Raw genomic sequence first — 25,880 nt, 5'->3', positions numbered from 1 at the left:
GGGTGTGAAGTGAAGTGCAGTGGGTCGAGGTTTGAATATATGCCAGACTAAGTGCCTCTCCTGCTTGTGAAATTTAAATTCAGCCTCCCCACAGGCGAGGTGTCAATCTGCAGCAGGAAACATTTGATAGCAGTAGCCCATGCCAACGCTTTAATCATCCCATAATAACTTTCATGGGAGATATTTCTGACTGTGAGAAAAATCTTAGACTTTCTGATTATGCAAAGACAAGAGTGTATGTGTCGGGGAGTTGGATGTGTAGTTGTCGATTTTGACTTTCCCCGCTTCTGCCCCGGTTTCAAGTTGCCAATTAAATCTCTCCTGCTTAGGCGGCTGAGTCGTAGAGAGACATGATTGCACCAGAGACAGACAAACCCTGTACACCTGACCTCTGATCTGCTCTGATTGTCTGTGCAACTGTTTATCTCGGTATATTTAAGCAGCTTTCTTTGCTGTTCCCTTATTTATTAAAGGGCCAAAGGACAGACTCACGGAGGGGGAAAAACAGCTTCCTTTAACATTTGAAGCTCACATTCATTTCAACCCTGGTTGGAATTGCTGCTCTCTACTGCTGCATCAAGCTGTTATTTTTATTATTGATGTATCAGCCAGTCATTTCAGTCACAGAAAACAAGGGAATGTCCAACCAGCACTTCAACACCAAAATATTCAGTTTATTACAATGTAGGACTAAAAGCAGCAGGGAAAGTTTCTGTAACCTTAAAATATTTGTCACACTTACTTGAAAATTGTCACTAAACCAAAAGCTAATTAGTTTTATTTAATTTAAATTGATTGTTGCAGCTCCAGAACCTTCCCAATATCAATGTCTACAATCAATCAGCAGCAGCCTTTTGTACACATTGCAGTTTAGTCCTACTTAGGCTTCACATATGATTGCTCCTCAGGGTTTAATATTTCATTACTTGTATTGTATCATTCATGAGTAATTGTTGGGTACCCTTTATGTAACATATCTGAAGCTCCAGAAGCATTAGTAACAATGCACTTTCAGCCACATAGGAACCAGCCAGCACGGCCAGTGTAACCAGTTTGACCACGGTCACGCTTCTGCTGTATAGCAGGTAGAACTGAGTGGGAGAAATGCAGCTGCAATGTACTTCCACTCTTAACAGGAATGTGTGGTATTTCCTTGCATCAAGTGGAGGCAGGTTGGACAAAAGTTGCAGCACGTGAGGAATCAGTGATGGGCCGTAGAGCTGATCATTGTGCATTTTAATAAAGCAAGAGGTCTGTATAGAACCATAATCTCCACAATTACTGATCATTGCATGAAGTTACAGGGTAATAACCAATGCCCTCGTGGTGTGGGCATCGGTTGTGGCACCTAAAATTGCATTTTATCGTTGTTAGTAATACTTATACTCAGATTTATTTTAGTATTTAAACACCAATAAAACACTAGATTCATATTTCCTGTGAACAAATAAAACTGTCAATCAAAAATAGCATTTACTACAAAGCCAGCAGGTGATAGTTTTGAAGTTGCTTCTGATTTACGGCTCAGAGTTTCTCATAGTGGCAGATGGAGGACGGATTGAGAGGCAAATGGAAAAAAAGTAAAGTGAATGAGAAAAACAAGCATCACCGGGAAGTGTGTAGGAGATATACAAGTCTTCATGGGCTTCAAAGGTGTTTTGTGACAGAGGGCGAGAGGAGCTTCAGGAAATATGGTCTTAATCATGAAGAAACACAAGCAGTGATCCTTAATTGTACAAATCTTTGAACCAGCTTGATTACAGTGTTTTTTTTATTTGGCATTAATTGTTGTTGTAACTGTCATTTGAAAGTGTGTATGTGTGTGTGTGTGTGTGTGTGTGTGTGTGTGTGTGTGTGTGTGTGTGTGTGTGTGTGTGTGTGTGTTCCACATGTGGCAGCCTCCCTGGAGCGCAGCAGCACAGTGGCTGATTGACTAATGAATCGCTCACTGACGCGGTAATCTGCGGTAACGAGATGAAAGGCGGACACCGCAGGACAATAAAAGTCGTGTTTAGACAGATGGTTACAGCTCATTAAGCCCCCCCTCCGCCCCTTACTGCACGTGTCTGTCAGTGGGTTATGGGGCGAGTGAGTAAACTCCAGACTGATGTTATCATTTGGAATTACAGAGCCAATCAGTGTCGAGTCAGCGTCTGTTTTGTTTGATGATAGTTCCTGGGTGGCTCAGACATAACAGTCTTAAAGCCCGGAGCATTTGTTAGACCGCTGCTCTTGTAAAGAATCAAAGAAACAAATTTGCTCCAACACCAGAGTTCAGAGATAAATCTACAGTGTATGACACAGTGGAGAATCAACGATGCCATATGGCAACATTTTGTTTTTCTGCAGAGATAAGCTTTAATCGTACTCTTTGTCTGCTCCCAAATCCCATCATCGCTAAAGGTTAATAGATAACCTAGAGTCATTAAGGCCTTGGCGAATCAGAAAGTAGAGTTTAGATGAAAATGTTGGCCAGGAAATGACAAATTTCTTTCCATCGTGTGTTGTTTATTCTCCCTGAGATGGTGATTTCTCGTTGTGTACCAGATGTTTAATCGGTTATTTGTGTTTGTTTCTTTTCACCAACCTCTGCAAGTTGTATCTGCAGCATCTAAAAATGCAGCAGATGGATTTATAGTTGTTCCGAAGTAAAAAAAAAAAAAAAAAAAAGAATAAAATGAGCAGAAAAATGGCAGTGACATTTGAGGTCACTTTTATTCATATTACATCATTCCAAAAATCAGGCATGGCATGGTGTCGGGGATCAGGAGAGCAACCGGTCAGATGGGGTCTTCTTCGCAAGTCGAGCCAGGAAGTCTTGGATGTGATTCCGCAAGGTCCGCACAATGATTGCTTCGATGACTGAATCCTGTATAAAAATCACAAACTCCCGAAACTGCCCTATCACCTTCCTTAGTTCCTTCACTACATTCCTGGAGATCTTTTTGATGTATTTGGTGTCAGGGGAGACTCCCTCTGTGTTTTCGAGACCCTCCATCGTCCGCTTCACCATGCTCTCGGTGTAAGTGGCCTGCTCCTCCTGGCTTAAGTGCTGGACAGCACCGAACTTGGTTAAAACCCTGAGCGTGAGCTGGGTGACGAACAGCTGCAGCTGGTCCTCACGGCGGCTCTGTACCTCGGTGGAGCCGCTGGAGGCTGAAGGCAGAGCCGACGCAGTAGATGTGGGAGTGGGATCTTCTCCATGCTCCTGGACCGTTGTCCTTGGCCTGTCCTCTGTAGGTTCAGCCATTTGTTCCATGACTGATGCTGGTCAGCTCTGTCAGAGGTCTTTGGGCGACTACAGACTGTCTCCAGAGACATGAGACCTTGTCCAGAATCTGAGCATGTGTTGCGTCATAGTGAAGATTCTGATTCTAGAATGTTGTGTTCCCTCAGCAGAGCAGATGCACCGTTCAATATTTGTTTATTTATCACAAGTCATATCGTCATGGCAATGTTGAGCGGTGCATACTTTCCTCATATCTTATAGGCCTGCTGGATTACACACACAAACACACACACATATACTCAGTGCAGTAGGACTGCAAACAGATAGGAAACGACCTGCTGTGTTATGACTGTAACATCTGGCACAGATGAGCCCAGAGCATACACACTCCTGTGGTGGTACACACAGCATAACTCTCTTTTAATCTATGCAGCCCACTCGTGCTGTGTTACATCAGAACAGAGTGGATGATGGAGGGGAAATGGAGATGCACATTTTTCATTTTTTTCATTTTCATTTAAAAAGGATCAGATCAGAATGCAGCAGTTCCCCCAAAATCAGGAGATTTAGGTTTAGTTGGGTTATGAGTTTCTGATAGAAATCATCATCCAATCTCTGACCTCATTGTTTCTTAGTGCTAAATGTATTTTTCATTCCCACTTTAATTGAAGGCAGTTTTATTGAGGCTGCAATCAATTAGTCCCCATCATGAACACAGTTTCCGAAAAACACAGTGCATTAGCACTAAAGTTAAATGTTCCCCATGGGAGCTGTTGGCCAGGTGCTGGTGCCTGTTGGAGCGGAGCAGTGCCAGTGTAATGAAGCTCAGACCTACCTGGGATGTCTTGGCATTAATCTGCTGCTGGGACCCAAACTAATTAACTTAGATGTGTGCTGGTAATTGTCAGTTTTACTTTTTTTTTGTGGAGCAAAGAATCCATGACATAAAAAATCATGAATCTTCCCCAAATATACAATTTACCTGCCAAGATAAATAAATATATATTTGGACCTGATATATTCAGTATCTGGCTTTCTGAATGAGGCCAAAGTAACCAAAACTGTTCAGATTTATTTCAGTTCATATGACTTCTTCCTGATAAAAGTCTGTAGTTTGTTATACTCTTATCAGCGGGACTTAGGCTCAGAACCCATTATGTTACCTCAGTCGTGACTTAACAGACATTTATTTCAGCGTAAATCTTTGATATTGCCATTTTTACACCAGCATTTGAGCATTTTCTAGTTTACAATAAACTAAATGGAGCCAGACTCAAGCAGCTACTCGAAGAAGTTCCCCTGTGTTTGGTTCATTTTTCAGCCTTGGAGGTTGCCACTTAGCAAAAAAAAACACAAAAAGACATCTTTGTTCTATACTACAACATATACTAGTACATTAGTACTAGTACGTTAAGCAGCAGAGTAAATGGTAATCCCTTGTGTGTTTACAGAAGGAAACAACCTCAGTATGGAAGGAGGGGGCAGAAATGAATCAGAAGAAAGAAAAGAAAAAGAAAGAATAAGAGGAGGGGGATGGTGGGAGGTTTAGAGAATAAAAGAGCATAGAACAGAGATTAGGTTTTTGGACCGCTTAACATAAAGATCCATTGAATACTGAAGCTTACTGATGTGCTCTCACAGTGAGTTGCCGCTGCACAGCGACTCCACAAGAGCAAAAATTGGGGAGCAGTGTCGAGACAAGTCTGGCCTCAGTGCCAAAGTGCTTCCTTTGTTTTATTCTGTCTATGCATGTCAGGAAATGTCACCGTATGTAAAGAAGATCCAGTTACACTGCTGCTGTGGTCTCCTACAGTATAGACACATCAGACTGCGGCGGCTGATATTTCCTGTGATGCTTTGTCAAAAGGTCACAGCTGTAGCTTCACATTACGGTGGTTTGACTGAGACAGCTGAGACTAAATGAGAGTTCATTTCAGTATAATATTATACAGTCTAACTTTATCATCAACTTTCTACCATGGTGCTGTGTTACTGAGCTTTTATGCATAAAATTCGGAAGTAAGTCTGAGAGGAAAAGGTGCAGATAATACTCAGACTGAGAGCTTCTAAGCTTTATCTGATAAATCTCAAGTTAAGAAGAATAGGAAATATTCCAAGCTTTGGCGATGAAATAATCCCAGGGTGACGTTCACTCTCACTCTCTCTCTCTCTGGTTTGAGTGTGTGGGGATGGGAGACACCACTTCCTGCCTGATGACACCATTGCTGCATGTCGCTGTCCAGTCAGGGGTCGGTATGAGCCTCTGAGGCCTGACAGCAGGATGATGTCATGTGGTGTACAGCACAGGGATTACAGCCCCTAATCTGCCATGAAAACCCAACTCGAGAAAAAAAACAGCAAGAGATCATGATCATGGAAGAGCAAATGGTGGATATTTGAAACAATGATGAAAAAAGAGGAGATTGGTTCTGGACCACTCGGCATCTCCTCTTCATCCGTATGGAGGATTGTGTGGGAGAGTGAAGCAATGGTCGTCAAGTGAGTGTTTTTATATATTGTGTGTATATGTGTGTGTGGAGGTCCATATTCATGTTGTATAAGTAGTCGGTTTGTTTTTTTTCCCTCGGCTCTCTCAGTTCATGTCAGTGTCCTGTCCTCACGGCCGCATAGTGTGGATCTCCACCACAGAATAAGCAGGATGTGGTGAAGGATTGTTCTGGTGAAGGTTTCTATTTGCAGGGGTGTGTTTATCCTCTGTGACCGTAAGAGAACGTGTAGCCTTCCACATGTGACCGCAGAGAGACCAAAACACTGACATGGACAGTCAGCACCGTGCTGGTCTCCCTGTGATTTTATTATACATACATAATTTGTATGTATGTACACACACACACATACTATACTGTATGTATGTATGTATGTATGTGTGTATGTATGTATGTATGTATGTATGTATGTATGTATGTATGTATGTATGTATGTATGTATGTATGTATGTATGTATGTATGGATGGATGGATGGATGGATGGATGGATGGATGGATGGATGGATGGATGGATGGATGGATGGATGGATGGATGGATAGATAGATAGATAGATAGATAGATAGATAGATAGATAGACAGACAGACAGACAGACAGACAGACAGACAGACAGACAGACAGACAGACAGACAGACAGATAGATATTTGTCGGTGCAAGCTATTTTTTAGAACGGTCGGATCAGAGCCGTGAGCTGTTCAGAGCTACGCTTCCCTCATCGAACTCATCAAATACACAATCCAACAACTCCAAAACGCTCTTGTGGACAAGTTGTGACCTGCACATTCACCACGTTACGAGACACGGCTTTGCATGAATTTACCTTGAAAACAACTCAGTCTCGTAATATTCCATTATTATCTCATAGTGTGGTGAATGTGCAGGTCACAACTTGTCCACCAGAGCGTTTTGGAGTTGTTGGATTGTGTTTTTGATGAGTTTGATGAGGGAAACCAAGAAATCCCATTAGCCTCCGTAGCGTAGCTCTGAGCAGCTCGCGGCTCTGCTCCGCCGTTCTAAAAACAGCTTGCACCGACAATTAAAGGTAACGAACCTTATTGCTAAAACTATAGGGATTATGGCAATGGGCTAATTTGCCAAAATGTTGAACTATCCATTTAAGTAATTTTGTTTATCATATATAACAAAATGTTTCAGGATGAATACATGAATCTAAAATCATGCCCCTCCCCCCTTCACCTCGGTAAGTCAGTGTCTGCCAGCTTTGTTGAGCTGCATGAAAACACATGCTTAGCTCCCGCTCCTGCAGTGATATTACACTTACTAATCACACTCATTATTAGTCCAAGCACACACCTCTGACTGAAATCCACAAGTCCTCACCTGTCCTGTAGGCACTGCCTTCTGGGAAATGTAAGAGGTCGTTATCTAAATAGACAAAGCCAGGTTGTGTGAGAGTGGATATACTCAAAACAAAAAGAAATATACAGTTGAAGTGCAGAATAGACACCTTAACTGATTGTGTTGGACAAGTGAAAGTAACCAAACTGGGTTTTTTTTGAAGGATGTGGTGCCACTGTTTATGTGTGAGTGTGTGTTTTCACTCTCGGGTTTGGAAGCACACCCCGTCCTGTCGGTGTCGGTGTGTGTCAAGAGTTCCTCCAGCTGCCAGTGCTGAATATCTCTGAGCTCGTTAGACTTGACTTTGGCCAGGAGTCTGACTATCGGCTCCAGGTCTCCGTGCGATGGAACAGGTTATTGTTAAGCTAATGGCTTCATGGCGGGAGCGAGGAGCCTGTAATTTTATATACAGCAATGAATCACAGAATGATTCACAGCCGAGACCTACAGGAGCTCCTCTTTGGTGGTCGCTCATTACATCGCACCAGAACCGCATGCAGATGTCCTATTATCCAGTAATAGTTCCCTCACTCCCACTCAATGACTTCCCCTTGGCCCAAAAGAGCGTGTACGATAGAACCTGACAAGAGGAATCCTAAGGTTTTCTCTAACTGAGCAGCACCAGGCACAGACACACTGCAGTGAGGTGAATGGAAAAGCCTGTCTGTTGACCTATGATAGAGAAGAAGACATATCAACTACTACTTTCCATCTTCTATTGTCTACTCTCTGAGAGATTGTGATTTCAATAACTCACACTGCTGCTGTTGTGGCAGATGTTTAATCAGTTAATGGTGTTTGGGTTTTTTCAGCCCAGCAAGGATTCATAGTGAGCAGATAAAAGACATTTCACTTTACATTTGTATAGCACAAACATACATGTTAAGGCACTGAGTGAGCTGTACGGACCTTATGATATCATGGAGATAAGGCAGAGAGGGAACGTCGCATTTCAGCCTTCATACGGATTTTGTAACATATAAGAACTATGGCCAAAAGAAGGCCGAAGACACCCGCAATAATGTTTGTCACTAAACTGCTTTTCTTTGCAAGTTGAGCTTTGATGTGAGTCTGCGCAGACTGCACAATCGTTGCTTCGAAGTCTTGAATCCCCAGCTGCTGCACATCACGTACCTTCTTCTTTAAATCCCTCAGGACAGCTTCGCAGATCTTGTCGATGTATTTCTTGTCAAGGGAGACGCCCTCTGTGTCCCTGAGACCCTCCATCGTCAGGTTCACCAGGTGCAATATGTAGATGATTCTGATCACCTGACTCTGGTTATCGAGAACGCGGCACACCGTCAGTATCTTCGCCATCAGCAGGGTGACGAACGATCTCAGCTGGTCTTCAGGGCTGGTGGAGGCTGGAGGCAGAGACTGAGTTCCTGTCTCAGCTGAATCGTCTCCGTGCTCCTGGATGACTGTCTCTGGTCCGTCCTCCAGAGGTTCAGTACTCATGTTCAAGTTCTCCACGACTGCAGACCTTTTGAGGAGCGAGTGTTTAACATTAAGAAAAGATACAAAATATATAAAAATGTGGAAGAGAGGCACAATGGAATCCACCAGGGTTATATTATGTATGTGTTACCTGCTGCCTTGTTCCATCCTGGCTTGATCCAGCTTTTTATTGACCCACTGCCCTGTTCAGCCTCCTTCAGCTCTCTCTCCTTCTCTTTTTGCCTCCGGGTTGATGTCAGTGCAGAAGTCACTCCAATATCTAAGTCTACTGCTGTAAGTTAACTATTACAAAGTGACGCTCGATAGGAAGAGCAAAGAGGAACAGATGCTTAAGTATGTCAGTGAAACTTAAAAATGAGACGTGCACTGACCACAGAAAGTCACCTGTTGTACTTTCCAATCATCAACAGCCTGTGGTCTGTATCACTGCTACCACATACAAAAACAACAAACTCAACCAAAAGAAAAGACCCTGTTGCAGGGCTATACAGCACACTGCTCACGAAAAGTTGGCAATTTGGCTTTCAGATTAAATTTCATATTGCACCTAAAATGCACTGTAACCTTTACAGGTAAACTTAATTTGACCTTCTCTAAACTTTTGAATGCACATGTCTTGTTTAATGATTCATGCTTATGACATAACATGCTGTTCTCTAACAAGGTGATTAACCTCAAACATCACAAGTGTCTGATCCATGAATCAATGACAGTTTGGCTACATGACAACTTATTGACACACTGACAGCTTAGCTTAGCTTTTGTTTCAACAAATAGTTCGAGATGAATAAATTACCATTACATAGTTCTACTTAAATGTCCTACTTTCATGACATAAAATCACTGTAGCATGAACCTTTTACATTTTCCATAAATTTCACCTGAAAGTCGAATATCCCCTTAACTTTTTATGAGTAGTGTACAGGCAATGTCCTAACAGCAGTGGCCTGGGTTCAAATCTGGCTCATGTCAATTGCTGCAAGTCATCCTCATCTCTCTTTCCCCCGATTTCCATCACATAAAAAGCCCAAAACTATTTCTTAAGAAAAAAAAAAAAGTTAAAGCAGGATTTCAATATAGCATCATTGACATTCATCCTTTTGATGTGATCTGTTTTATAAAGTATAAAAGTAGGGCTGGGCGGTATACAGTACCGGTTCATACCAAATACCGGTGATTTTTTTTTAATGATATGAATTTTTCATATACCCCAATACCAGTGAGTGTGTAGCGTACAAAACATTGAGAACACAGAGCGGCGGAACGTCGCCGGTAAAATCCCGACAGTATTCAGAAGAATTTGTGATGAAGGGATTTACGTCCACGAGTTGCAACCCACTCGAGCCATCGTGTTTTTGTTTTTTTCTTCTGTGGGGAGAAGTTAGCAAACAGTGGCATGAAGCTGGCTCATCTCCAGCCGCATCTCAACACAAAACATGCACGTCATGTCGGTGAGCCTCCTGACTGCTTCATGAGGAAACTTTATGAATTCAGGTTGGTGTTACATGAGATTTTAAACGACAGCATCAAAGCGATTAACTTATAAAGTCAAGGCCACTAATGCAGGTGTGTTTCACTGCCTCAGTTAACACAGACAGAGAGAGAAGTCCTCTGGCTCTCAACCTGTTGGAGTTATGATCTGAAGCCACACCTCTGATTGAGCACAGTCCCCCCATGCCACCGTGTTACGAGTCACAGACTGACTTGCAAAGTAGCTAGGCCTACTGTCTGGGCTTTTTTTGTGTGTGTGAAGAAATGTTTATTTATAATTGATGTCATAAATTCATTTTGAGAACAGATATTTATTCGATAGCATTTTAGATTGATGATTATTCTCATGTGCAAAAATCTTTATATATAATCAAGTTGATTATTTTTTTAGTCTGTATTATATTAATAAAGGGTTCTGTATTTTGACTGCAACAGTCATGCATTCTGATTCCTTCAACTCAATACAGTTATAAGTGCCACTGCCACCTCTTTGTGAACAGCAGCATTTTGTGGGACCATTCAAACCCGTGTTAATACTAGTCTGGATACTAATGTTCTTCTACAATATTCACCCCTCGTGACAGTAAAATAGGTCATTCTAAGCCAATTTACTGCAGTAATTATTCTCTAAATTATTAGAAAATGGGGTTAACATCCAGTCATGCATGAAAAAAAAAATACTGTCAAATACCGTGAAACCGATATAATTATGAAAAATACTGTAATATAAATTTTTGGTCATACCGCCCAGCTCTAGTTAAAAGTATAAAGTTATTTAGTCACCATGAAAGACAGAGGGACAGAATGATGTTCAGAAAAATAGTTTCATATATAGTTATTGAACTTCAAGGGCTCTAGTTTCATAGCAGGTACGCCGCGCCACAAAACTAGGCCCCCAATTGTTGAATGGTGAATGGTGACCTGCATTATTAGGCACCAATGACGAGTAGCTTACTGATTAGTACAGACATTTTATCTGATTTGGTGCCGAAAAACCCACTGAATAAATTGCAGAATTGTATCAGTTAAAAACTTTGCAAAGTTTACAAAAGACCAAACTGATACTGTTTCAAGTTGAAATTTCAAGACAGCCGGCAAGGATATCTAATAATAAAAAAAAATGACAGAAAAATAAGGAAAGATGTTGCATTCATTCCCATACAGAAAAACTAACAGGAAAACCCCTTTCACTCTCCAAGTACCATAAACCCTTTCCCCATAATCCCAGCACACAGCAGGATGAGTGGAGGCTGTGGCTTTCTATTGTGTGGCTTTCCCTCTCTTTGACAGACTCTGTATGTTAATCAGCGGCCTGCTGCACTCAGACCACATGCTTGTGTGAGAAGTCTGTTTAAAGAGGTTGGGACACACTCGGAGTGTCTGTCTCTCCTCATGTGAGTTGTGCCTGAGTGGAGCAGGACGGCCTCACACCGTCAGGTCCTGGCTCCATCTTGTGGTGCTGAGGCACAGCTGCTGCTGACCCTCCACAACACAGCCTGACTGTCAGCACTGCAGAGGCTCCAGTGGCGCAATCGGTCAGCGCGCGGTACTGATAAGACAGTAACCAGCAGAGTGATGCCGAGGTTGTGAGTTCGGGCCTTGTTGTGAGTGTATTGTTCGCTCTCCTTAGATTGTGATTTCAATAACTGAGTCACTGCTACTGTTGTGGCAGATGTTTCATCAGTTAATTCTGTTTCTCACCTACCTCAGCAAATCAGATGGTTCACAGTGAGCAGATAAAAGACATTTAACTTCACATTTACTTGTATAGCACAAACAAACATGTTAAGGCACTGCACTGAGTGAGCTGTACGGACCTTATGATGTCATGGAGATAAGGCAGAGAGGGAAAGAGGACATGTAGGGGAGAGAGTTTTCAACGCCCTGAACGACAAATAGCGACTAGCCACGTAGAGAAGATGAAGCCAATTGTGATGGCCACGAACTGCAGCAGATCTTTTAACTTTGCAAGTCGAGCGAGGTCTTTGATGTGAGTCTGCACAGACTGCACAATAGTCTGAAGTCTGGGTCCTGTGAGAAATCCACCAGTGTTATATTATGTATGTGTTACCTGCTGCCTTGTTCCTTCCTGGCTTGATCCAGCTTTTTATTGACCCACTGCCCTGTTCAGCCTCCTTCAGCTCTCTCTCCTTCTCTTTTTCCCTCTGGGATGATGTCAGTGCAGAAGTCACTCCAAGATCTAAGTTTACTGCTGTAAGTCAGCTACTACAGTGATGCTCGATAGGAAGAGCAAAGAGAAACAGATGCTGAAGTAAGTCAGTGAAACTTGAGACGTGTACTGACCACAGAAAGTCATCACAGATCACATCCGGATGTGAACCATCTGGTTGACCTGGAAAACAACAGCCTGGGGTCTGTACAACTGCTACCAGACTCCTTAAAGGGCAACTTCGGTTTTTTTCAACCTGGGCCCTGTTTTCATATGTTTTTCTGTATATGTGAGTGATGGATAATACTTTTATTGAGGTCGCTGCAGTATTGAGCCGGCCGGGCAGGCAGCCTGCAGCCCAGCTAACGCTCTTCAACCGGGCAAGTGGCTCCCGTCAAAGTTCGCCCTATAATCGGGGATTTTTTTTCCAACTGACAGGCTCAGATAGTTACAATGAGTGTCCGACAACATACTAGAAAGGAGAAATGAACGTATGTCTCTACCTTCTTTGACTGGCAGTAGTCATCCCCGGTCAAAGTGGTCACAGCAGACCCTGTGGTCGGCACGGCGCAGTGCATCGACGGGCATGTCAGCATCCATTTGTAGCACAGCTAACTGTTAGCCCTAACTTGTGAAAGCTCTGTGAAAGCTGCGCTAAGAGCAGCCCAACAGACAGCTTCAACTCTGGCCTGTGTCCCTTTGTCAGCACTGCAGACGCTCTAATGGTGCAAACAGTAACCAGCAGAGTGATGCTCAGGTTGTGAGTTTGAGCCTTGTTGTGAGTGTATTGTTCGCTTGCCCAGATTGTGATTCAATAAGTGACACATAATACTGTCTTGGCAGATGTTTATTCAGTTAATTCCATTCCTTTCTTTTCACCCATCTCAGCAAATCAAATGGTCCAGAAGGAGATAAAAGATATTTCACTTATGTGTATAGTACAAACATACCGGTAGGCTACATCTTTTTTTAAAGTAGCATATATTTTTAGGCTTTTTCACCTTTAATTGACAGGACAGTTGAGAGAGAGACAGGAAACTGGAGGCAAAGAGGGGGGGGGTGACACGCAGGATAGGGCTGCTCGACGCGGGATTCAAACCGGGGCCGCCTGCCGTGAGGACTATAGTCTCAACACATGGGGCGGGTGCTCTGAGCTAAACACCGCCCCACAACCATACATCTCAAGGCACTACACTGAGTGAGCTGTACGGACCTTATAATATCGTGGAGATAAGGCAGAGAGGGAAAGAGAGGACGCATAGAGTAGAGAGGTTAATACAAAAGCGTGTAGATCAATTTGACTATACCACCCAGGAGCGCAGTGATGAAACTGCGAACCACAACTTTCCGTATAGTCTTCCAAAAACCCTTCTTTTCAAGATGAGCTTTGATGCGAGTCCGCACAGACTTCACAATGGCTACTTCGAAGTCTTGAATCTCCAGCAGCCGCCTGTCACGGAACTTCTTCTTTAAATCCCTCAGGACAGCTTCACAGACCTTGTCGATGTATTTCATATCAGGGGAGACGCCCTCTGTGATGCTGAGACCCTCCATCGTCACGTTCACCAGGAGCTCTATGTAGGTGATCCTGTCCTCCTGACTCTCATCCTTGAGAATACAGCACTCAGTCAGTATCTTCACCATCAGCAGGGTGACGAACGATCTCAGCTGGTCTTCAGGGCTGGTGGAGGCTGGAGGCAGAGACTGAGTTCCTGTCTCAGCTGAATCGTCTCCGTGCTCCTGGATGACGGTCTCTGGTCCGTCCTCCAGAGGTTCAGTACTCATTGTTCAAGTTCTCATGACTGCAGACCTTTTGAGGAGCGAGTGTTCAACATTAAGAAAAGATACAAAATATATAAAAATGTGGAAGAGAGGCACAATGACTGCAGAAATCCACCAGTGTTATATTATGTATGTGTTACCTGCTGCCTTGTTCCATCCTGGCTTGATCCAGCTTTTTATTGACCCACTGCCCTGTTCAGCCTCCTTCAGCTCTCTCTCCTTCTCCAAGATCTAAGTTTACTGCTGTAAGTCAGCTACTACAGTGATGCTCGATAGGAAGAGCAAAGAGAAAAGGATGCTAAAGTAAGTCAGTGAAACTTAAAAATGAGACGTGTACTGACCACAGAGAGTCGTCACAGAGCACATCCAGATGTAAAGATCAGCTGCTGTTTAATTACCTGCTAATCAACAGCCTGTGGTCTGTACCGCTGCTACCACATACAAAAACAAGAAACACAACCAAAAGAAAAGACCCTGTAGCAGACAGCTTCAACTCTGGCCTGTGTCCCTTTGTCAGCACTGCAGAGGCTTCTACGGTGCCATCAGTCAGCTCGCTAGTGACCAGCAGAGTGGTGCTCAGGTTGTGAGTTTGAGCCTTGTTGTGAGTATTGTTCGCTTGCCCAGATTGTGATTCAATAAGTGACACATTGCTACTTTTGTGGCAGATGTTTATTCAGTTAATTCCATTCCTTTCTTTTCACCCATCTCAGCAAATCAAAAGGTCCAGAAGGAGATAAAAGATATTTCACTTATGTGTATAGTACAAACATACCGGTAGGCTACATCTTTTTTTTAAGTATATTTTTAGGCTTTTTCACCTTTAATAGACAGTTGAGAGAGAGACAGGAAACTGGAGGCAAAGAGGGGGGGAATGACACGCAGGATAGGGCTGCTCGACGCGGGATTCAAACCGGGGCCGCCTGCCGTGAGGACTATAGTCTCAACACATGGGGCGGGTGCTCTGAGCTAAACACCGCCCCACAACCATACATCTCAAGGCACTACACTGAGTGAGCTGTACGGACCTTATGATATTGTGGAGATTAGGCAGAGAGGGAAAGAGAGGACGCATAGAGTAGAGAGGTTAATACAAAAGCGTGTAGAACAATTTGACTATACCACCCAGGAGCGCAGTGATGAAAGTGCGAACCACAACTTTCCGTATAGTCTTCCAACAACCCTTCTTTTCAAGATGAGCTTTGATGCGAGTCCGCACAGACTTCACAATGGTTGCTTCGAAGTCTTGAATCTCCAGCAGCCGCCTGTCACGGAACTTCTTCTTTAAATCCCTCAGGACAGCTTCACAGATCTTGTCGATGTATTTCATGTCAGGGGAGATGCCCTCTGTGTCCCTGAGACCCTCCATCGTCAGGTTCACCAGGTGCTTTATGTAGGTGACCCTGTTCTCCTGGCCCTCATCCTTGAGAATACAGCACTCAGTCAGTATCTTCACCATCAGCAGGATGACGAACGATCTCAGCTGGTCTTCAGGGCTGGTGGAGGCTGGAGGCAGAGACTCAGTTCCTGTCTCAGCTGAATTGTCTCTGTGCTCCTGGATGACAGTCTCTGGTCCGTCCTCCACAGGTTCAGTACTCATGTTCAAGTTCTCCACGACTGCAGATCTTTTGAAATGTGGAAGAGAGGCACAATGACTGCAGAAATCCACCAGTGTTATATTATGTATGTGTTACCTGCTGCCTTGTTCCATCCTGGCTTGATCCAGCTTTTTATTGACCCACTGCCCTGTTCAGCCTCCTTCAGCTCTCTCTCCTTCTCCAAGATCTAAGTTTACTGCTGTAAGTCAGCTACTACAGTGATGCTCGATAGGAAGAGCAAAGAGAAAAGGATGCTAAAGTAAGTCAGTGAAACTTAAAAATGAGACGTGTACTGACCACAGAGAGTCGTCACAGAGCACATCCAGATGTAAAGATCAGCTGCTGTTTAATTACCTGCTAATCAACAGCCTGTGGTCTGTACCGCTGCTACCACATACAAAAACAAGAAACACAACCAAAAGAAAAGACCCTGTAGCAGACAGCTTCAACTCTGGCCTGTGTCCCTTTGTCAGCACTGCAGAGGCTTCTACGGTGCCATCAATCAGCTCGCTAGTGACCAGCAGAGTGGTGCTCAGGTTGTGAGTTTGAGCCTTGTTGTGAGTATTGTTCGCTTGCCCAGATTGTGATTCAATAAGTGACACATTGCTACTTTTGTGGCAGATGTTTATTCAGTTAATTCCATTCCTTTCTTTTCACCCATCTCAGCAAATCAAAAGGTCCAGAAGGAGATAAAAGATATTTCACTTATGTGTATAGTACAAACATACCGGTAGGCTACATCTTTTTTTTAAGTATATTTTTAGGCTTTTTCACCTTTAATAGACAGTTGAGAGAGAGACAGGAAACTGGAGGCAAAGAGGGGGGGAATGACACGCAGGATAGGGCTGCTCGACGCGGGATTCAAACCGGGGCCGCCTGCCGTGAGGACTATAGTCTCAACACATGGGGCGGGTGCTCTGAGCTAAACACCGCCCCACAACCATACATCTCAAGGCACTACACTGAGTGAGCTGTACGGACCTTATGATATTGTGGAGATTAGGCAGAGAGGGAAAGAGAGGACGCATAGAGTAGAGAGGTTAATACAAAAGCGTGTAGAACAATTTGACTATACCACCCAGGAGCGCAGTGATGAAAGTGCGAACCACAACTTTCCGTATAGTCTTCCAACAACCCTTCTTTTCAAGATGAGCTTTGATGCGAGTCCGCACAGACTTCACAATGGTTGCTTCGAAGTCTTGAATCTCCAGCAGCCGCCTGTCACGGAACTTCTTCTTTAAATCCCTCAGGACAGCTTCACAGATCTTGTCGATGTATTTCATGTCAGGGGAGATGCCCTCTGTGTCCCTGAGACCCTCCATCGTCAGGTTCACCAGGTGCTTTATGTAGGTGACCCTGTTCTCCTGGCCCTCATCCTTGAGAATACAGCACTCAGTCAGTATCTTCACCATCAGCAGGATGACGAACGATCTCAGCTGGTCTTCAGGGCTGGTGGAGGCTGGAGGCAGAGACTCAGTTCCTGTCTCAGCTGAATTGTCTCTGTGCTCCTGGATGACAGTCTCTGGTCCGTCCTCCACAGGTTCAGTACTCATGTTCAAGTTCTCCACGACTGCAGATCTTTTGAGGAGCGAGTGTTCAACATTAAGAAAAGATACAAAATATATAGAAATGTGGAAGAGAGGCACAATGACTGAAGAAATCCACCAGTGTTATATTATGTATGTGTTACCTGCTGCCTTGTTCCATCCTGGCTTGATCCAGCTTTTTATTGACCCACTGCCCTGTTCAGCCTCCTTCAGCTGTTACACAGTGATGATCGATGGGAAGAGCAAAGAGGAATAGATGCTGCTGCAAGTCAGTTAAACATAAAAATGAGACGTGCACTGACCACAGAAAGTCATCACAGAGCACATCCGGATGTGAACCGGTCTGATTTACCTGCAAAACAACAGCCTGTGGTCTGTCCCACTGCTACCACATGTGCATAGAAGAACGAGAAACACAACCAAAAGGAAATACCCTGTTGCAGACAGCTTCAACTCTGACATGTGTCCCTTTGTCTTTGTCAAGCTTTGTTCTGAGCAGTGAAGAACTGGCACTAAAAAGAGGCTCTGACATTTTTGACAGAGAGGCCACACTAAAACTATATATTGTAGCAGTGATCATTCAGTGATGATGAGAAAATGCATTGACCACCAAATTATTTTCTACTGGGTGGAATCGTACCCAGGCTGCTTTATACTGTAGTTCCTGATTATAGGGGGCTGCTCTACCAAGTGAGCTATACGCTGCCCTTATGCCACCATATTACTGTTTTCAGAGCTGGCCGGCCGTAAACCAGCTAACCCACTTTTTTTTTTTTTTTTTGTGGCAACATCAACACGGCTGTATCTTCACGCGATTGCCTTGGCCGCATCATACTGTATGCGGCCGTTGTGGCATTTGCCTGTATTGCTCTATGGCGAGTCTGTCACTGTTTGCGAGTGTATTGTTTACTCTCTCAGATTGTGATTTCCATGACTGACACACTGCTACTGTTGTGGCAGGTGATTAATCAGTTAATTGTGTGTGTCTGTTCACCTACCTCAGCAGATCAAATGGTCTAGAAAGATTCACAGTGAGCAGGTAAAAAACATTTCACTTCACATTTAATTGTAGAATACAAACTTGTTAAAGGGATAGTTCAACATTTTATAAAATTGGCCCATTGCCATAATCCCTAGCAGTGGGTTCGTTACCTTTAATTGTCGGTGCAAGCTATTTTTAGAACGGTGGAGCAGAGCCGTGAGCTGCTCAGAGCTACACTACGGAGGCTAATGGGATTTCTTGGTTTCCCTCATCAAACTCATCAAATACACAATCCAACAACTCCAAAACGCTCTGGTGGACAAGTTGTGACCTGTACATTCACCACGCTGTGAGATAATAACAGAACGTTACGAGACAGTTGTTTTCCAGGTAAATTCATGTCCGTTGGGAGCAGTTTTTCGGCAAGCAGTCTCTGCATTTTCCTCGAAAACAACTCTGTCTCTAACATTGCGTTATGTGCAGGTAGAGAGGAAAAGGGAGGACGCGTAGGGGAGAGAGGTTACTTCGAAACCTTCAACAATTTGTATATAGAAACCCCAAAGGCAGCGATGAAGACAACAAACGTAAGCATGATCCTGCATGTGTGATCCTTCTTTGCAAACTGAGCTTTGATGTGAGCCTGCACAGACTGCACAATGACTGCATCGAAGTCTGGGTCGTGTGGGAAAATTTGAGTCTCCAGCTGCTGCCCATCACAGAATTTCTTCTTTAGTTCGCTAACAACAGCTTCGCAGATCTTGTTGATGTCTTTCATGGACAGGTCAGGGGAGATGCCCTCTGTGTTCCTGAGACCCTCCATCGTCAGGTTCACCAGGCGCTTTATGTAGGTGACCCTGTCCTCCTGGCTCTGGTCCTCAAGAACACGACACTCAGTCAGTATCTTCTCCATCAGCAGGGTGACGAACAATCGCAGCTCCTCCAGAGATTCTGTACTCATGTTGAAGTGCTCATTGACTGCAGACCTTTTGAGGAGCGAGTGTTGAACAAAAGATACAAAATATATATGAAAATGTGGAAGAGAGGCACAATGACTGAAGAAATCCACCATTATGTATGTGTTACCTGTTGCCTTGTTCCATCCTGGCTTGATCCAGCTTTTTATTGACCCACTGCCCTGTTGAGCCTCCTTCAGCTGTTACACAGTGATGCTCGATGGGAAGATCAAAGAGGAATAGATGCTGCTGCCAGTCAGTGAAACATAGAAGCGGGATGTGTACTCACACCCAACGAAAGCCCTCACCGAGCGCATCCGGATGATGATTTGATTTTCCTGCTAATCATCAGCCTGTGGTCTTTTCCACTGCTACCACATACAGAAACAAGAAACAAACAAATGACAACAAGGCAAAAGCCTGTTAACCAGTTAATAATCCATCTGAAATCACAACTCTTGTCTTTCTTTCATCTGTTTGCGTGATTTTATAAGACAATGTTGCAGCCCAAACTATTTCTATAGAAAAGTCAAAGCAGGATTTCAATATAGCATCACTGACATTCATTCTTTTGACATGGTCTGTTTTATAAAGGGACAGAATGATGTGAAGAAAAATTGTTTCATGTGCAAAAAGGGGGCTGCCGCTTCACCCGGCTGGCTCTCTGCCAAGGTGCTGGAGGTATCAAAAAGTGTCCAAACTAAAGGGAAAAATCTCCGCACACTTGGATCTATGCAATTTATTTTATTAAAGGCTAAGCTTTCGGTCTCAGACGACCTTCATCAGAGCAATACACTGAGACAATGGACAGGCAGGTAGAAAAGCACACACACTCCCCAATCCAAGAAAAATTGTTTCACATATAGTTATTGACCTTCAAGCGTTGAACATGGTGACCTGCATTATTAGGCACCACTGACGACTAGTTTACTGTTTAGTATAGAAGTTGTATCTGATTTGGTGCCAAAAAGACCCACTGAATAAATTGCAGAATTGTACATAGTTAAAAACTTTACAAAGTATACAAAAGACCAAATAAAAAAGTTGACATTTCAAGACAGCAATCAAGGCAATCAAAAAAATAAATAAAGGAAAGATGTTGCATTCATTCCCATACAGAAGAACTAACAGGAAAACCCCTTTCACTCTCCAAGTACCATACACCCTTTCCCCATAATCCCAGCACACAGCAGGATGAGTGGAGGCTGTGGCTTTCTATTGTGTGGCTTTCCCTCTGTTTGACAGACTCTGTATGTTAATCAGCGGCCTGCTGCACTCAGACCACATGCTTGTGTGAGAAGTCTGTTTAAAGAGGTTGGGACACACTCGGAGTGAGGGACAGCATCCTGTCTGTCTCTCCTCATGTGACAGTTGTGCCTGAGTGGAGCAGGACGGCCTCACACCGTCGAGGGTCCTGGCTCCATCTTGTGGTGCTGAGGCACAGCTGCTGCTGACCCTCCACAACACAGCCTGACTGTCAGCACTGCAGAGGCTCCAGTGGCGCAATCGGTCAGCGCGCGGTACTTATAAGACAGTAACCAGCAGAGTGATGCCGAGGTTGTGAGTTCGAGCCTCACCTGGAGCAGTCAAGTTTTAATCTAAAATGTGAATTTGAGAAAACATTCTCACGTAGGAAATGTTCAATCTGTGAGATTTATCATATAATCAGTTTAAACAGTCTGTTGTTGATCAGGGAGTGAACACACTGCAGTGCCTCTTACACACAATGAAGTTGAATTTGTTTTCACATTTCTTATAGTTGTACTCAAATGTGCAGATGCAGCATCTGGATGTTTTTATTCAACAAATGAACCATTGTTCTGAAGAATAAAATTAAAACATAATTGTGGCTTTTTCCAAATCAAAATAATCCATTATCACAGCTCATTAAATTATCTGGACTCTTGCAGTGAATGTATTGTGGCGTGTCAGCTCAGCACCACCGGGAGCCGTGGATTACTGTCGCTTATTATCTGTGCACATTCTGTCTGTAATTACTAAGCAAAGCTGCTCAGTTTGGGGGTTTTTTGGCTTTTGGATTAATTTGACAGTTGTAAATTTTTGCCGTTTTTTGTGTCTGAACATATTCCCACTGTGTGAATTGTCCCACAAAACTAACTCCTCTGTTTGCGTGTGTTGTCCAGCTGGCAGGTGTAGGGAGAGGCGGCGAGGATGGATGAGGCGGGGAGCAAAACCAGCAGTCTGCAGAGGAAGAAGCCACCATGGCTCAAACTGGACATCCCAACCATCCAGCTGACGCCGGACGAGTCGCCGCCGACACACACCCAGGTAAAAAATACAAATCTGAAAACTCGACCCTGGTACTGAGTGTGTGTGTGTTTGTGTGTGCATCATCGTCCTCTGCTGTGTGTGTTGCAGCCAGTGAAGCGCCTGCGCAGCGTCAGCATGCCAGGGGAAAACCCTCAGACCTGCATCGCTGCCATGGAAACTTCAAACAACTACCTCAGACCTCCTCTGGAGAGACTTCCCTCCTTCACACAGTCTATCAAGAGGTCAGACACACACACACACACACACTTTGCTGAGCTTTTCCAGCTGCTAATTTCCTGTGACATCATGTGCACATCTGATCTTCTCACTAATTCTCTGCTTTAAATCTTTAACAAAACTAACTTTAAAGCTGTGGTCTCTTCTGATTTAACATAAATTAACAAAACTGTCTTTTATTCTCTCTTTTTCCCCCTTTTACCTATTTTTTTCACATCTGTTTTCCCGCTGCCTCCCTGTCCTCTCCTTCCTGATGTGCTGTGTGTGAAGTGAGAAAAGGGTGCGCTTCGAGCGCGTCAACACAGTTCCCCCAAAGGGCCAGAGGAGCCCCAGGAGGGTGTCCACTGTTCGAAGGCGCTCCTGCATCCCCAAAATACTGACGCGACGGCGTTCATCTATACCCAAACAGATCATCAGGTACAGGAGAGGCTGAGGACAGAGGGGGGATGACGGGTCTTTGAAGGTGTCTGAAGTTTCTGTCTGTGCTGTTGTTGAATTTAACTCAGAGAAAGATGATGAAATGTTGTTTCAGTGTTAACTTGACAATAGGTATTAGACAGTGTTGGCTCAGATTATATCAAGGGCAGTAATGACAATACTAATACTATTGTTTGCCAGATCACTCCTTATATTTAAAAAAAACTTTTTGCACGTTACTTTTAAAAAGTAATTTGTTATAGTTACTAGTCACTTTCCCCAAAAAGTAACTGAATTAGTACATTATAAAAGTAACTAATTACCAGGAAAAGTTGCTTTTCTTCTTCAAAACATCACTTCTTGAGTCCAATAACAGCGAGTAATGGCACATTTTATTGTCAGTAACAGTAACGGCCTTATAATGGGGAAACTGTAACTTTTTTCATTACTTTTTACTGAAAAAAGTAGCGTACTATATATATAGTACACCAGAGTGTGTATGTATATGTACCACGTGTGGCGGTTAGCAGTACTGAAGTTAAACTCACTCACCCATAAAAGATGTGCTAATCCACTTGCAATGTGGTCATTGACCTCCTGGCGAAACGGTTAGCATTGTCGCCCTTGGTGAAGGAGACCTGGGTTCAACACCCACTCAGGGCAGGCCAGACAACATTGGTCACATATGTATGTGTACAAGGTTTCTCTATGCCCATCACTGAACAAGGGTCCACCTTGGTGGAGACCAACATATAGCAAAAAGGACCTGAATAATGTCTTTTTATTTGCCAGGTATCTTGAATCAAATTGTAATGTTGCTCCATAACTGCTGGGTAAACAGGCAACTTTTCAGCTCTGCAAGTGCCATATCAGCTTCAAAGGTAACCGGTTATTCACAGCTTAATCTCCCCCTGGGTGGCCTGACAAATTCTGCAAGTGCAGGTCTAAAGCAAACAATGTGCTGTCAGGTATTTTCAGCACAAATAAAGTCGGGCTCTGTTACAGAAAATAGGTCCAATGAGTTATTTGATGACTCCAGCAGAAACAGAACAAAGAAATGAACTATTGACACACAAGGCATGTTGAGGAAACTATTTTCTGGTGTTGCACCACCACCACACAGCAAGGAGTTATGATAAAGAACACATTTGACTGATTTTTCCACATCGGCGTTGGTTTTGTCTCAACATTTACAGACTGGAATCAACCCAGCGCTCTGAGTCTTTTTGTGCCTTTGTGCCGTGACGCTTTGAGGAGAGCACATAAGTGGTGTATCGGTGTCAGTCCAGGTGACACACAGCACCACATGGTTTGAGGCAGACAAAATAATACAATTACTCACCGGGGACTGTGTGTGCCTCACAGAGCATGAGGGCCACATCAAAGCGGCCCCTCCCACCGCCTTAAATTGAATGTAAGCGTTCAAACACGGAGCTGAGACTAAAACCTAGAAAACTCTCTCCTCAAAGGAGCGTCTTAACGTCTTAACTTTATCATGCTTTGGTTTACTGGCCAGGTATTAGTGTGTGTGAGAGACGGGGGATTAATTCGTTTGATGTTTGTGAGAGAATTAATGGGATTGAGGAGAAGTTTGTGTGTGTGTGTGTGTGTACTTGAGTTGTTGGGGGTTAGCTGAGGTACTTGAAGGAGGTTATAAATGCAGGATAAATCTTCCTCTATTCAAACAAAAGTGTTTGTCTGTGTGTGATTTGCTACACACTACTGGCTTGTAGGGTAACAGGGAGGGCGCCCTGGGGTTTGTTGATCTGGAGGACAACGGGAAAGATTTGCATGAGTCATTTTTCATGTCAAGGAGCCATTCATCTTGAAATCCTTTTAACTGCTGACACGAACGTCTTCCATACAAAGCAAGGTGCGGTTCACACTACGGGCTATGATTTGAAGAGGTTGAACATACTGCTCCTGGTAGTCCTTCTCCATTGTATGTATGTGTGTGTGTGTGTGTGTCATGTTTAGGCATGTCCCAGTGCCCTTCCTCCATCTCTCCTCCCTCCTAATGTGTATGATGTTCTATCTCTCTTCTTTCCCTCCTTCTAATCTCCCATTTCCTGTGGAGTGCTGGTATGTTAGAGGGAGAACTGGTGTTTACACACACTCCTGCACAACAAGGCAGATAGAGAGAAAGGAGAGAGAGAGAGAAGGACCTCATTGATGGTGATCGTTGGGGGAGAATATTCAGTTTGACAAGGACCAGAGCTGCTGTCGTCTTTGCCCAGTAGGTCACATCCTTTTATGCAACGTCTTCTTGAGGATGGATACCGGGAGGCCTGCCAGACCCTGACACATTCACACACTCTCTCACACATACACAGTCATATGGAAACTTCTGTTGTGTGTTCGGGACCCAAGGTCAGAAAATATGAGATCCTCCCACTCCCTGTGCGCTGAATGACTGGGTCCAGCCGGCGGACGTCCCTTCCGTGGATCTCTTTACATCGGGGGCCACTCGCCGTCTGAAGGAGGATATCTTTGCCTGCCTTTTTTATTAACCGGCCGCTCACGGACAGAGCAGCAGGACAGGGATCTTACACAGGGTCTGCACATGTGGTGTTCATCCTTTCTTTGCATAACAGCGAAGGTACCGCTGGCCTGGATTTCAGGAAATCCCCTTATGGAACATTGTATGTGTGATCTGCGGAGGATCGGTTTGCGTCCAGCGGATCAGGGTTTAATACGGGTCAGGGGGGAAACGGGGACAGTATGTTGGTGATGCTGGTGGTGATGGAGGCGACGTGGCTCCACAGTCCCACTCCCCCTCAGGTATGACCCAGACCCTGAACCCCTCCTGGAGCTCTGTGGACAGGTGAGTGTGCTGTGGTTTCTGTAAACAAAAGCAGAAAATACTCATCAAAAATGCTTGTGACATGTGACACGTTGGCCAGTGAATGGAAATAGTGAACAAAACCCTTGTTGAAGTGTGAAAGGATCAAGGTTATTCAAAACTCAATTCAAAAGTATGTGAAGCTCGATAGCACTCCCATTTTCTTTATGGTAAATATGACACTACAGCCTTGATGTGGTTATGTTAGATAATACAAGATAGAAACACTTACCCTGACCATGTCTTTCTTTGGTAGATTACAAGAAATATATGTAAACTAATGATCTTTATTAGTGCTAGTTGTTGAATTTTGTTTCCCGTAGGTAGAGACAGGCTCATTATTTTTGCTCCATTTCCAGTCTCTGTGCTAAACTAATAAGCTGCTGTTGAAAACAGTCCAGTCCAGCCTTTAAAACCTCATCCAAGGCAAGAGAGATAATGATATTAGCAGCAATCTGTACTTAGATGTCAAAAATAAAAGTACCTCTGCTGTAAAATCACACCATCTATGTTTTATTGTACATTATATGGTATATGAGTTTTATGCCTTACCATCCAAACAGCATTTTAAGGCTGTATCTGCTTTAACATATCAATGCTGTTGACAGTGTAACTGATAATCTGTGTTTTTTAAGTTTGAGTGAAATATCTGAAACAGCAAAATAATCAGGAACAGTGGAGTAATAATTATGCTGTTAACATTTGTCTTATTGTATAGATTTATAAACATCCATAGTTCTGCTCCACTAAAATCTTGTTTTATCACCAGCTATGACAGCAGGACTGCTCTTGTTTTCACCTGAGATTTTTGAGTAGTTTGGCATGTGTAAATAATACTAATATTGGGCCAAAGTTACTGGAATATGTAATTTCATGACCATTTAGATTTTTAATGGTCATCTTTATTGTGCCACAGTAGACATTTTGTCTTTTCATGACACAAAAACTAAATTTAAACATAAATAAAGACATTTTACACCCTTATTTTAGGGCAGGGAAGAAGTCAGTATAAGTCAGTACAGTATGAATGCTAACGAATG

The 25,880-nt window shown here is 43.6% G+C and overlaps 2 protein-coding genes and 1 non-coding gene across 5 annotated transcripts in view; 2 read left to right on the top strand and 1 right to left on the bottom strand.

The window, feature by feature from the left end:
* rhbdf1b (rhomboid 5 homolog 1b (Drosophila)) overlaps positions 1-25,880 on the top strand; it is a 58,640-nt gene that overhangs the window by 12,378 nt on the left and 20,382 nt on the right. The window contains exons 2-4 of one of the 3 annotated variants that reach the window (XM_085760744.1): positions 21,218-21,362; positions 21,453-21,586; positions 21,852-21,998. In XM_085760744.1, the coding sequence (XP_085616870.1) occupies positions 21,246-21,362; positions 21,453-21,586; positions 21,852-21,998 (398 nt within the window). In that variant the 5' untranslated portion in view covers positions 21,218-21,245. Of the gene's footprint in view, positions 1-21,217; positions 21,363-21,452; positions 21,587-21,851; positions 21,999-24,066; positions 24,823-25,880 lie in introns of those variants that run through there. The other 2 variants (XM_085760745.1, XM_085760746.1) reach the window with 2 other exon arrangements.
* On the bottom strand, positions 8,014-8,843 carry LOC146967873 (uncharacterized). Its single transcript, XM_085762286.1, has 2 exons — positions 8,684-8,843; positions 8,014-8,578 (listed from the first exon to the last, which is right to left on the bottom strand). Exons 1-2 carry the CDS (start codon positions 8,698-8,700, stop codon positions 8,014-8,016), a joined length of 582 nt encoding a protein of 193 aa, XP_085618412.1. The 5' UTR covers positions 8,701-8,843.
* On the top strand, positions 20,565-20,658 carry trnai-uau (transfer RNA isoleucine (anticodon UAU)). Its single transcript has 2 exons — positions 20,565-20,602; positions 20,623-20,658. It is a non-coding gene; the product is annotated as a tRNA-Ile (tRNA).

This window comes from Trachurus japonicus, chromosome 19 (assembly GCF_045865225.1).
Source record: "Trachurus japonicus isolate A0001 chromosome 19, Traja_1.0".
Taxonomy (NCBI): domain Eukaryota; kingdom Metazoa; phylum Chordata; class Actinopteri; order Carangiformes; family Carangidae; genus Trachurus; species Trachurus japonicus.
This window is presented reverse-complemented; position numbering and strand designations above follow the sequence as displayed.